The 12939-nt window shown below is 42.4% G+C and overlaps 1 protein-coding gene across 1 annotated transcript; it reads right to left on the reverse strand.

The window, feature by feature from the left end:
• Positions 1–736: 736 nt before the first annotated feature.
• On the reverse strand, positions 737–6916 carry LOC123405561. The gene is made up of 9 exons (XM_045099207.1): positions 6615–6916; positions 6014–6232; positions 5771–5914; positions 3541–3615; positions 3418–3443; positions 3280–3321; positions 3041–3115; positions 1877–1948; positions 737–1011 (listed from the first exon to the last, which is right to left on the reverse strand). The coding sequence occupies exons 1-9, from the start codon at positions 6914–6916 to the stop codon at positions 935–937; spliced, it is 1032 nt and encodes a 343-aa protein (XP_044955142.1). The 3' UTR covers positions 737–934.
• Positions 6917–12939: the final 6023 nt, after the last annotated feature.

The raw sequence follows: 12939 nt of genomic DNA on the forward strand, positions 1-12939 counted from the left end.
AGGGTTCGGACGAACCAATTCGACCGAGTCGGGCAGCACATTCATGGCTACTGCTAGTGTTTGCCATCCAAAGCTTGGCCAGCCGCAACCGCTACTCCATGGACAATGGCGGCCTCGAAATTTTATCGTCGTGGGTGGAGTACGCAGAGCTGGAGTAGCCGCAGATTCCGCCAACCGCGGTGCTACTTACGTACGACATGTCTCCGCCGCCGCCTGTCGGAGTCGCCGACGCCATAGCCGCTCGGGAGGCCTAGAGTTTGAGGGGGGGGGTGAGAGCGACAGGAGAACCAATTCGACCGAGTCGGGCAACATTGTCAACATGCGGGCACGTGCCGATTAGCCACAGTGCCACGTAATAGTTGGGCCCGACCAATCAGTTTCGGCATCGATACGTATAAAGAGCGGGTTTAGTTCGATCTGCAACGGCCCGTCTCAAAGTTGATACCGTCATGAAAAATTAGCAAACTTGGTACCAATCTACACGTACTGCCTTAATTATGGTATTTCCGTGCAATTTACTCGATATAAGGTGTACCAAAGCCTATACTTTCGATATAAGGTGTACCAAAGCCTATACTTTCTCAAATGTTAACCCTGCCTGTTTCTAGTCTCGAGAACAAAATGTTTGAACAGGATTTCTGTCATACGAAATGACGTTGTAGCTAGCTAGGAAGTACGAATACTATATATGAGGAGAGAGCAGGGACGAGAAAAATAACAAGCAAACACAACTCACTTAACAACACGAGTACTTAGCATAAATCTGACCAATTCACAGTGGCCGGCTTAGAGGGTACAGTACTACTTTGGTAACAGAGTTGCATGATAAAAGAAACATTATGATAAGTTCGAGCAGACTTGCAAGCCTCAAGCTCAAACAGCAGCAGGTAACATGATCAGAAGAAAGGAGACATCCTACTAGCAGATGGACCCGCTATCTCTTCACCCAGAAGAAGACACACCACTTGGCTTGGCGCCCAAGTTCGCCACAGCACCAGGCCCCGACACAACCTGCACCACAACAAGTATGTTCATTAACATTATCCGAGACCGTACCTTCATGCTTCAGGGTACAACAGAAGAAATTAAGCCAGATATATACCCTCATATTACTGCTATTATTAAACAAAAGAACCCACTAAGGAAGAAAGAATTTAACTACTTTTATTGCTATTAAGTATTAACCACTCTACACCACATCAAGGACACCGGTACTAAACCTGTGTTATCTTACTGGACTTGCCCCGACAAATGTCCCAGTTAACTGGTTCAGTTTCAGTACTTCACGACGCAATTGCTCAGCAGCTGTTGGATCCACCCTTGAAATCGTTCTCCCATCTAGTAAATCCCAACATGTTTCAACCATGTGCTGATTTGCGCCTGTGCGAGAATTAATATTAATTAAGTATTATGACAGCATAACAGTGAATATTTCAGCCCTGACAAGATCCATGTTTTTTAGTCAATACCAATAGTGTAAGAACCAAAACTTGCAAGCATTTATTATTCTTATCGTCCCATCGAGTAGATACAACTGCACAACCTGGTGTCTACATACGAGGATGCGCAAGACTTCTTGGATCCAAGAAGCAGGGAGACCATAAAACAAGGAAATGCAAGATTCGGAAAAGGATATCTACCGCTTTATTTATAGGATGCATTTCGATAGTAGTAAAAAGACAGCAGAAAGGGATGGTCAATTATATAAATGAATCAAGGAAACTGTAAGCTGGCAGGTCATGTAATACTATCAGCCAGGTAATGCATATGGACAACTGACAGTACATTTGATGTTCTCTAACAAGTAGTAATACCAGGGGTCATCTGTCAACTAACAATATCAGAGATCGACCAAGCTGAGGTTCAACTAATTTACCTGCATTTGACAATGTCCCAGAGGTTTTAGCTTCTGTGGAAGTACCAAATATGGGTTGGCAGAACTGAGCACCTGCGACGATCTTGGCAGTTAGAAACAGCGGCTGCAGTTATGAACTAACATGACAAGTTTGGCAGTTCGAGAAACGGCAGTTACAGTTAGAAGATATCATGCAAAGATAAAGCCAGATGATGTGAAGCAACCAACACAAATGACAAGAACAGACCAAGTCACCAAGGGCATAAGAACAGGACATTTCCACAATATATCTTCTAAAGATAAGTTGCACAAAAGGAGTCCACAATGTGCATAGGAACCAAAAGCATAGAAACGTATTACCCACAGATAGCCTACAAGGCATCCGTGGCATGTACATACATTTGGTATATTTCTAGCAAGAGTACTATTTGATCATGATCATGAATCTTGGAAATGTATAATTTTTGACATAGAATTATGTATAAAATTTAAACAGCACTATATGTCAGACGAAAATTTAAAAGGACACCCACATAGTCTGATGGCTCACCTTATTCAATGTTATGTTATTAAAAAATAAAATATAAACTACAACTTTGGCCTTCAATTTTTTGCTATGATTTGTAGCATAGATTTAGCAGTATGAAATTTAAACTGCACAGTTTGTCAGCAGAAAATTCAACAGTACACCTTAATGAATTCTATCCAAGTTATAAGAAAGTAAATATTGTGCGGATGTGGCCCAGAAAAATTAAGATGTTACGCAGCCAGTAAAGAGCCTAATGGCCTGCTTGGAGGAATATTCCTGGGTAAAGTTTTGGTACTTAACTTAAATTTGACTTCAGTACCAAAATTTACCAAATATATGTCATTTTTCAGAATTGAATTAATTCAATAATTAATGTAATTGCAATTCAATCGAGCTAATTATAATTATCTTGTAGTCTTGTGGCTAACCTTAATCATTGTCTATGTAAGTTGTCAGAAAGTATTCCGCAATAAGAAAGTAAAATATTGTGTGGATATGGCCCAAAAAGACTCAATAAGTATGCAGCCAGTAAAGAGCCTAATGGCTGTAAAGAACTCATTACCAAAACTTTACCAAGGACCCCCTGAATAGTAAGTTAAGACACTGGCAAAATGACTAAGCTAAAGATTGGGTGAACCAAACATGTGAGGTTTTACCTTCATTCCTACCCGGCTGAAGTGGACAGCTGGAACCATAGGTGGTCAATTGTACGCCAGGTCGTACACTTTCATCTGAAGGTCACATAAATTCATCAGTTACAATAGATACAAAAATTCGTAGCTGGGGTCTTCAGACAATAGAACAATATAAGTAGATAAGATGTATTCTAGTCTGGATGCTTTTGAGCTACCAGGTCCTAATGAACAGAAGAAGATGAAGAGACACTAGTTTTTACCAAGGAGATCCGCCAGCAATTCCTTTGCTTCCTCAAGCGACCCTGCCCATTATTGGAGCACATGGTTAATAACTGTTACATATGTGTAGAAATTTAAGACCTATGCTGCTTAATCATGTATAAGGTTTTTGTAAGTACCAATGCTTGGAACCATAAGCTGCTGACTGCAAAAAGCAAGGAATGTGGATGTGTTCAAATATGTCAGCAAAAACAAGTAAGAGCGAATTGAGGAGAGGGCTAGTAGTGAAGATGTACAATTACCTCTTCAAGGCCCTAACGATAGCTTCTGGTCGTCCTGTTTGTTTCTTCTTCACGTAGCGCCTCCGGCTCCATAAACTAGCGGAGATCAAATACAGGGCGGCAAAATTAACTGAGAATTACTACTACTGAAATTAACAGGGAATCACTGTGTACTGGCTATTGTACGCGGTTGTGCCTTTAGATCGATGCACAGCACAGCTAGAAGCAAAGAATATTTTCTTGAGCAAACAGACATTCTACCTCTTTCTATAAGATTTAATGAAAATTGATAAATAATTTAATATAATTCCTATGCTTAGGGTGTGACTCGTTACTTTTCTTTTTTGAAGAAAAAAACTTGGGAGCAGGGAAAAAAAATTATCGACTGCATAACAATTGATTGATGGAGGCCACTATGTAGCGGCGCCGCACCTTTGTTTTCCGGTGCAGCGGCTAGTAGCAACCCCACAAATCGCATCTTCACGTGCCATTTAAAAGTAACAGATGGCTATATTTCAGGCCAGACACGTGGTATACCATGGTACAGTACATCACAACGGTCTATGCGCTGATAGTGCATGCATGTCAGCATCTCAAAAAATAGAAAAAAAAAGACTGCATGCATGTAAAGCATAGCACAGAAAAAAGATGGATGTACAGTTGCATCGTTAGCTTAGTACAAATATTAGTAGGTAGGCACTGTGGGCATAGACAAAATGTTTTATCTTACAGATTAATAATTTGATTGGAGATTCGCTTTTATTCTTAGGTTCGTCTCGACGAGATCTTTAAAATAAGATCCCATGATGACATGTTTCGTTGATTTTTTTTTCGTTGTTCCTAGTTGTCACATTTATGTCATCATAGTTGTCATTTTACGTGTGTATGGTTATCACAAAATTATACATAGTTACCGGAACAATAATTTTATACTTTTTAAGTATTCCAGTGTTATGTGGAGCTAAAAAATAGGTATTAAAGCACTAACAATAAGCAAGTAAATGCATGAACCAACACAACCACAATGAATCAAGTTTTTTAGTGGGGGTATGTCAACATTCATAAACCTGATAACCAAGTTAATTTAATGTGAGAACTATATGACGATTAATGTGATAAGTAAGTAATAATAATCTGGCAAGTATAGACGAAAACAAAAGTTACCGAAACATATCGACATGAGATCTAGTTTTGAAGATCTCGTCGCGATAAAGTCAGTGGTGAAAACGGATCATGAATTGAGATAACGGTTCAAAATATAAATCTTTTTTAAAATGCAACACCGCTAAGCAAGTTGTCCGAGTTGCGCGCATCGCCGCCGCACGGGAAAGCGGCTGTGCATTGCATGCAGTTTAAATTTTTCCCTTAATTGATTTCTTCTGAGAGAAAAGATACATATCAATGACCAAGATAATTTGTCTAGTTCCATGAATGGATCAATGTTCCACCATAATTTTGTGATGACCAGATATTCTCTTTCCTAACATAGCTTATATTTCTTGCCAGCATTGGGAAACCCAATCCAATGGTAAAGAAAACTGCAACCATTATTTTGGCTATTCAAAATTTTTACAGCACAAAAATCTAATGTAGAGAATCTGGATCCGAGGAAATCTACATTATCCAGACTTCCAGAGTCAAATTCAAGGAAATGGATCTGGCCACAAGGAAATGAAGAAGACACGAATTCATTCAGATCTAGACAGGCAAAGTGCACAGAATAAATTAAATGGGGAACGATTTGAAATACTTAGCATAGTGCAAAGAATAAATAAATGGATCTCATATATAGCCAGCCACTTTTTTCGTGGTTATTTTTTCATTTTCGTGATTATTTTTCGTAAATATTTGATATGTACTCGATCATATATTTTTATTTGCATGTGGAAAGAAAATGTTGTTGAAAATTTAAATTATAGGCTTGTTAAATGCAAATAACTCTATCTGTTCAGATATGTAATCGCATCATTTATATCGAAGAAGTGAGTGGTATGAGATTTTTCTCATTTCATTTCTCCAACTAAACACTGGGACGGAACCAACCCATAACTTTCTTTATCATCAACTGAACACAAGGATGGAACCAACCCATGACTTTGGGACGGAACCATGACATTCCATGACTTTCGGTCCTCAAATCAAATACACCCTTAAAAGACGTGTAGTAGTAGTACTAGGAAAGAAGTAGTAGATGGTGATGGAGCGTGCCTGAGTGTGAGTAGCTAGGATCGAGCTTGGATTACGTACGTACCCGGAAGCAATTGGGAGTAGATGGTGCGGCTTGATGCCGGTGGCAGGCAGCGCGATGCAGCCTCGCAGCTCTGGAGTCGAATCAGCCAACCTGGAGACGGCAAGCCATGCCTTGCGCCGCACTGTCTCCCAGTTCATGTTGGCCCTGCGTTCAGTTGGTACATATGTTTATGAGCCTTCTTTTTCTGAATGGAAAGGCAGAGGAATTAATCTATATCGGCCGCGCGCGGATATTAGTGCTTACCTGACTTCGTCGACGGCGAATATGGACAAGGAGATGGAGCGGAGCCTCAGATCGGCGTGGCTGATGGCTCTGCCGTTGTCAAGTTGGAGGTAGTTCCTGGGTACGGACCTGTCCACGACGCCGTCGACGGCGTTGGCGAAGCGGTGGTGCATCAGGAGGAATTGACGGAGGACCTGGGCGTGGAAGCTCTTGGGACTGGTGGGCGACGGCAAGTACTCCCTCCATTTCTAAATATAAGTCTTTTAAGCAATTTCACTAGATGTCTACATAAGGAGCAAAATGATTGAATGTACATTATAAAGTATGTCTATATACATCCGTATGTAGTCCACTAATGAAATCTCTATAAAGAGCTATATTTAGGAACGGAGGGAGTAGCTGTCTAGGTATTCGAGGGCATCCAACCACATGCCCCGCTGGACGAGGCCGCCCAGGTGCCACAAGCTCATGTGCGCGCGCGTCTTGTTCGTCAACCTTTTTTGAATTGGATCGAGCCGAGCGAGCGTTAGGATTGAATTGATTTGTTCTTGATTTGAATTCTCATTGCGCAAAGATTGGAAGGAATTTTCAGCTTTGAATTGAACAGAAGAAGCGTGCGTACTCGTTGTACGAGTCGTGGAAGCCTTGGGCCCGAAGGAACGCGATGAGGCCCCGGTAACGAAGCCGCGTCACGCGCGGATGCTCCGGCGGGCTGGAAAGCTTGCGGGCAGAGTCGTCCGCCGCGCGGGAGCGCTTCTTGCCAGAATGCGTGTGGGCGGCCCCGCCGACGGAGTCGTCCAACGGGCGGGAGCGCATCTTGCCAGAAAGCGTGTGGGCAGCCTCGCCGACTGAGACGCGCATGTTATCCGCCGGGCCGGAGCGCTTCTCGGCGGTCTCGCCGGAGAATACGACGGAGGCAACCATCAGTGGTGAGGACAACACGCAGAGAGAGCACATTTTTTTTAACCCGAAAGAGCACAGATCTTATAGCGAGATCGGCGGGATACAGGGCCCACTCTCGCGCTCGCCTCGCCCTCGCGTTTTCTCTCTCTCGCCTCGCGCTCGCCCTCGCGTTTTCTCTCTCTCGCCTCGCGCTCGCCCTCGCGTTTTCTCTCTCTCGCCTCGCGTTTGCGTTTCCCCTCTCTGGCTTGTCGTCTTGTTTTCTCTCTCTTGCTTTACTCTTTCTTTTTTTCTCTCTGGTTAATTTGTAGGCCGAGATGGACACCGTTGGTGCTTGCACGGTTGGGCTAGTGAGTAGATCATGGAGAATGAGCTCGATTTATCTCTACTATTAAATGGGACTAGTTGAATATCCGTACGTTGTTATGGATTAATAATAAATGTTAAAGATCAAAAAATTATTCTGCTTTAAAAACATGTGTCGAACATGATAACATTTAGTTTGTATTCATATATGACAGTAGTTGTCTCTCTCACACCTATCCTCCTCAATCTTCATTCTAACCGTCGTGTTTAATCTTTCTTGTCAAATTATTATTTTTTAACAATGTATATTTTTCTAGTCTCTTTTTTCGCAAACAATCAATTAAATAAATAGAGGGAAATAACTTCCCCTCAACCTCACGCACGTCTCCCCCTCACGCACGCACGCACGTCTCCCTCCCTCCCTCCCAACCCTAGCTGCCTCCCCCTCCCCCTCCCTTCCTCGCCGCCGCCTGAGGCAGCCGTCGGGCAAGCCCGGAGCGCAAAGGATGGTGGCGGCGGGGCCTAGGCTGCCATGCCTCTGCGTGGGAGCCCCAGATCTGGAGCGGCGACTCCATTGGCGAGGCAGGGCAGGCTAGCAGCCGTGCGGGCGGTGGATCTGGCGTCTCGGCCACGCGGGCAGCGGGATCCGGTGGTCGTTGGCGTCCGACGACGGCTTTTGCGGTGACCGGTGTGCGCGATCTGGCGCCTCCCCTCCTCCCCTGTTCGGCGTGCAGGCCAACCTGATCGGGTCGCGCTTCCTTGGGTCGTCAATTTTGTACAAGAGGCGTTGGTGCTGGCGGGGATCTAATTCGGGCGAAATCCCTGGTCGGCCATGGCCGGGCGCGTCGACGGCGATGCCTGAGGGCGCCGTTCCCCTTCTTGGAGGCGTCGGTATGGACTGGTCCCCTCACTTCCCCTTCCCCTAGGTCTCCAGGGCGAAAGCCTTAACTTTGTTCGGCGGCAGCGGCGCTCACTGCGTCGTTCCCTTCTTGAAGGCGTCGCTTTGGGAACCTTGGGGTTGGGTGGCGCTTGTGGGTGGTGGACGACGATGGTGGTGTGACCCTATCCTAGCATGGATCCCCGTCCGTTGCTTGGAGATGTACTGCGTAGGTGGAGGTCGTCGTTTGGCGCCATGGTGGCATCGATGGCGGAGGCACCTGCCAAGGCTGGTACCAAAATCTGATATGAAGATGGACCAGTGGAAGATGACGGTGAGGACACATGTGAGTGCGTCGGACCGGTTTGTGCCCCGGACCCGGTATGTGGCTCGGTCAGGGTATCCGGCTTTAGATGTTAGGCTTAGGTGAGAGGTCTGGATATTTGGTCCAGCTTGCATCCCTTCATCATATGGATAGAAGTAGCGGCAGATGTTGCCAAGATGGCGGATTCAGACATATTGTTGTACTGCTTTGTAAGGTCCTTAAAAATAATCAATAAAATAGTCGCATGCATCTCCAAGATGCAGAGGCCGGGGGTCATCTTCCTTTTCGAAAAAAACAAAAACTTCCCCTCAACCTTGATTCTCATCACCGTGTTTAATGTCTTCCTTCAAATTCTTATTTTTCAATTGTGTATATTTTTTATCAACCCGAAAGATTTTTCAATAGGTAAGAGCTTAGTGCGGTTCTCACAATGATGTGAGTATCAGGGTGTAGTGCACTGATCAGAGAGTACAAAGATGGTGCATCAGCGAGCAGATGTGCGGTCAGCCTCAGTAGGAGGGTTGCCGAAAAGTATTGTTGTACTGCAGACACAACCTGGTTCACCTACGGAAAGGCCGCACGACAGCCGGAGAAAATCTCATGCAAGCAGGCGGCACGCTTGAGTAACTGAAGCAATCATGACAGCACCTTTGCAAAATATGAAGCAGGACGTCCATCAGGAAGCTTTGCTCAGAAATAGATTAAGTTGTTGCAAGATGCATGAAACCAAACTTTGTCCCTTGCTACAAATTCAAGCAGAACAAAATAGAGATTGTATGGAAAAAAAGTACAGTTAAACACAACTATGATGTATTCATGTAAAATAGGATGATAACGATCTAAAGAAAACAATGATCATCAAAGATGATGTCTCGCATTAAACACCATGCAGAAATACATTTCGTTCTAAAAAAACTAAAACATAAAATATTAAAACATTGGTGTGATGTTTTCCTTCACAAACGAATATGACCAGGAAGCAATGTGGACACAAAAATATCATGTTTTCCATTTATTTCTTTCAATTCAGTGATGTAAAGTACATACCAATTCACTGATGGAAAGTACTCCCTTCGTTTCTTTTTAGTCCGCATATAAGATTTGGTCAAAGTCAAACTTCATAACCTTTGACTAAATTTATAGAACAAAATATGAACATTTATAATATGAAATCAATATTAGTAGATGCATAATGATATTAATTTTCATAACATATAGGTTTAGTATTATAGATGTTGATATCTTTTGATATATATTTGGTCAAACTTTGTATCAGTTAACTTTGACAAAATCTTATATGCAAACTAAAAAGAAACAGAGGGAGTATATACGTGGAGTCATGTGTGTCTTTCTCACACCAATGGAAAGGCATGTCCGTGGGTTCTGTCCACCAAACTCCACGGGCCATCATAAAGGATGGGACAATTAGCAGCTCCCTTGGCTCACCGACCATCACATCAGTAGGTCCGCATCGCCTTGCTCACATACCACATCTCTACGGGCTTTTTCTTCCCATGTGGCCACCACACTCCTCCCTGATGTCTCTTCCTCTCTACACCTCTCTCATCTTCTCTCACTGTCCCTCTCCACGGCCGGCACAACGGACAAAGAATGACATGGAAAATAAAAACTCCCAAACTATTAACTGCTAGCCATTAACTGCTAGCCATAAAGGCATATCAGCAAATATGTTGTACATGTCCGTAAAGGAGGAGGCAAGGCAACTCAAGATCTTAGACCATGAACATCATCCAGTGACAAGCTTCTTCTTTCACTGCTCTAGCCTGCACTTTACAATAGTTTTGCTACAACTGAATGTCATGGTCCAAATGTAGCAGTATAACATGAAGAAGTGGGTGAGGACAACCTGCACAAAACAATCCATCTTGAAAAGCGAGAGGCCAACGCGGTTAAGCGACATGAGAGAGTTGACAAGGCCTTGCAGCTTGCGATGCAAACAAAAGCTCCCTAATAGTGGCGGGATAGTTTCCTTGATCAGCGCTAGAGGACATCAAAACAGAGCAAAATTTTAGTTTGAGTACTAATGACAAAATGAAAGGAAGAAAACTTTTTACCTAAAATCATAACATGGATCCTTATTAGAGCAAGAATACTCCTCACAAATAATCAGAACAGAGATCCATATTGGAGCATAAAAACATTTCGCCTAGTCAATACTAGTACTGATATGAAGATATGAACCATTTTATAAGATTAAAATCTAGAAACTCCAGATGTGAACTACATGGGTGCTAATCAACGAAAAAATAGCGCGCTATTTTGCCGTTATAGCGCCGCTATAGCATATTAGAAACTAGAACGCTATGTTTTGACAAATTTGATCGCTACAATGCTAATTATGCTATTAGCGCGTAACGCCTCACTATAGCGTTGTAGCGTGTAATGTTTTTGCGTGTACTTGGTCTTTTATTATAGAATCCACAGTGCCACAGCCCACACGCGTACAGCCCAGGAGGCCAAAAGGCCGCAAGCACCCCTCGACCACATCCTCCTCTCACTCTGAATAATTGCTTCCTATTTATCATGATGATGAGTTGCAATCAGCCGATTCTTCTTCTGAATCAAAAGATGATGACATGCATTCACCAGTGAGTGATTCTGAATAATTTCATCGTGCTATGTTGTAATGTTGTTGCCACAATGGCTGTCGATGTAGACTATCTTAAAATTGTTTATTTTATTCCGTGTTGTATTGTTATTGCCCCACTAGCTGTTGATGTTAGAGACTCTTAAAATTATGGTCGTTGATGTTAGAGACTTGTCTTAAAACTGGAGTTGTTGATGTTAAAAGACTATGGTTATTGTTGCCTACGTGGGTTTGATGTTAGAGACTTTTAAAATTATCATGATTTATTATTTTTATATCTTGGATTTGGCCCTTGTGCATCTATTACTTGCTCCTAGGAAAAACTTAGTTGCTTAAATACTTTATCTCTAGATATATTTGGAAAAAAAATCCAAACGCTATTTTGAAATATAGCACGCTATTACCATGCTATAACTTGTGTAACATTTGGAGAAGGGTCTCGCTATATTTTGTAGCCCGCAATTTTTTTCGTTGGTGCTAATAAAATAAAACAAATTAGATTAAACTAGAATTTTAAATAACATATACATATGCACCATGATTGCATTACGACATAATCATATTCACATAATCCAAGCCAAAAACATATCTCTTGTGATGAGAAACCTTGTAGGCATAGAGGTTAACGAAGACACAGATTGAGTAGAGCGTGGTCGGCATCCATGCAATGATGTAGCAACAAGGTCGCCCTATGAGTGAAAATGCGTACGAGGTCGCCCTATGAGTGAAAATGATTGCTAACCTAGGCTTCGGCATGGCCTCCTCCCCATTGGCACCCACTTTCGTGCCTCCTCCTCCTCGTCGAGTTTGTATGCCTTCTTCCCGAGATCCTTCTTCTTATAACAATTGGATAAATGCTAGACCAGGTTGCTTTATTTAGAGATTTCAAAGGAGAACTTTCTGAGTCACGTGGCACATCCCACAAACTATTACCATTCGCTAAGTAAATGTACTCTACACGTTGTTTTTTGTTGCATCCAGCATGCACTTCAATTAAATAAGTAGAAATAGCCTGTAAAATTCAAAAGGAGAACGACACTAATTAAACATTCTGTGTCTTACAGCGACTTATAACTACAAGAGTTAGCACTGTAAGGATTACTAACCTTGAAACTATCACACTTGACACAAAAGCAACATAAACTGCAACTTGTAATGACACCTTTGAGTAGTCTTGTGCAACTTGCAAACAATGTTAATATTAATTGCAATGCATTAAAATTTCATGTTATACTCGTTATAACATGATCCATAGTAAAACACTCAAAATGGCTGCCAAATAATAACAAAAGAAAGATAATATTTATATATTACATGCGGCATCTTGAGCACCAATTTATGGGGTTAATTGGTTCGTTTACACCCATAATATAATATGCCATAGCTACAATTGTGGCATGAAAATCTGAGGCAAAAAAGGCCTGATTGTTGGTCTCCAAGAAGTTATCACACAGTTGATTGCAAGTAGTTCCTCAAAGATCTAAAGTAACAGGGAGGCTCATCAAAGTTGTTGTCATCCCGTTACAATGGGATTCACTCTTGTCGAGGACAGACACATGACTTACAACACAACAAAAGCAATGCATGTACTGTTTGAACAGAAAAACTTCATGAATCCTGAATACTTCGCTAACCTATAAAATCATGAAGCCTAATAAAACACTGGGGTGGCAATAGGCTCGTGCAATCCTAAAAAGGAGGGGTGTTTGTGCTGACAGACGAGAAACAGTTAATAAACTTATGACTAATTGTCTCATACCTTGCTATTAGGGATGATGTACGTAATCGACATTATCTCGCAGTCATGTGCTCCCAAAAGGCATCACAATGAGTCCCGTTGATGCCATAAAAATTATACACAGCGATGGTGGCATGGCTCGTCAACCTAATGAGTACAAGCCTAGGCCAGATAAAGCTAGTCCCTGTTGTTC

This window comes from Hordeum vulgare, chromosome 6H, assembly GCF_904849725.1.
Source record: "Hordeum vulgare subsp. vulgare chromosome 6H, MorexV3_pseudomolecules_assembly, whole genome shotgun sequence".
Lineage (NCBI taxonomy): Eukaryota > Viridiplantae > Streptophyta > Magnoliopsida > Poales > Poaceae > Hordeum > Hordeum vulgare.

What these genes read in the sequence shown, in the direction of transcription:
- LOC123405561 (XM_045099207.1), bottom strand. Translation starts at nt 6,916, where the DNA reads ATGGTTGCCTCCGTCGTATTCTCCGGCGAGACCGCCGAGAAGCGCTCC. An exon ending in CTACTCCCAATTGCTTCCGG is followed by an intron (nt 3,616 to 5,770) that starts GTACGTACGTAA and finishes GATCTCCGCTAG; the next exon opens with TTTATGGAGCCGGAGGCGCT. An exon ending in ATCGTTAGGGCCTTGAAGAG is followed by an intron (nt 3,444 to 3,540) that starts GTAATTGTACAT and finishes TGCTTTTTGCAG; the next exon opens with TCAGCAGCTTATGGTTCCAA.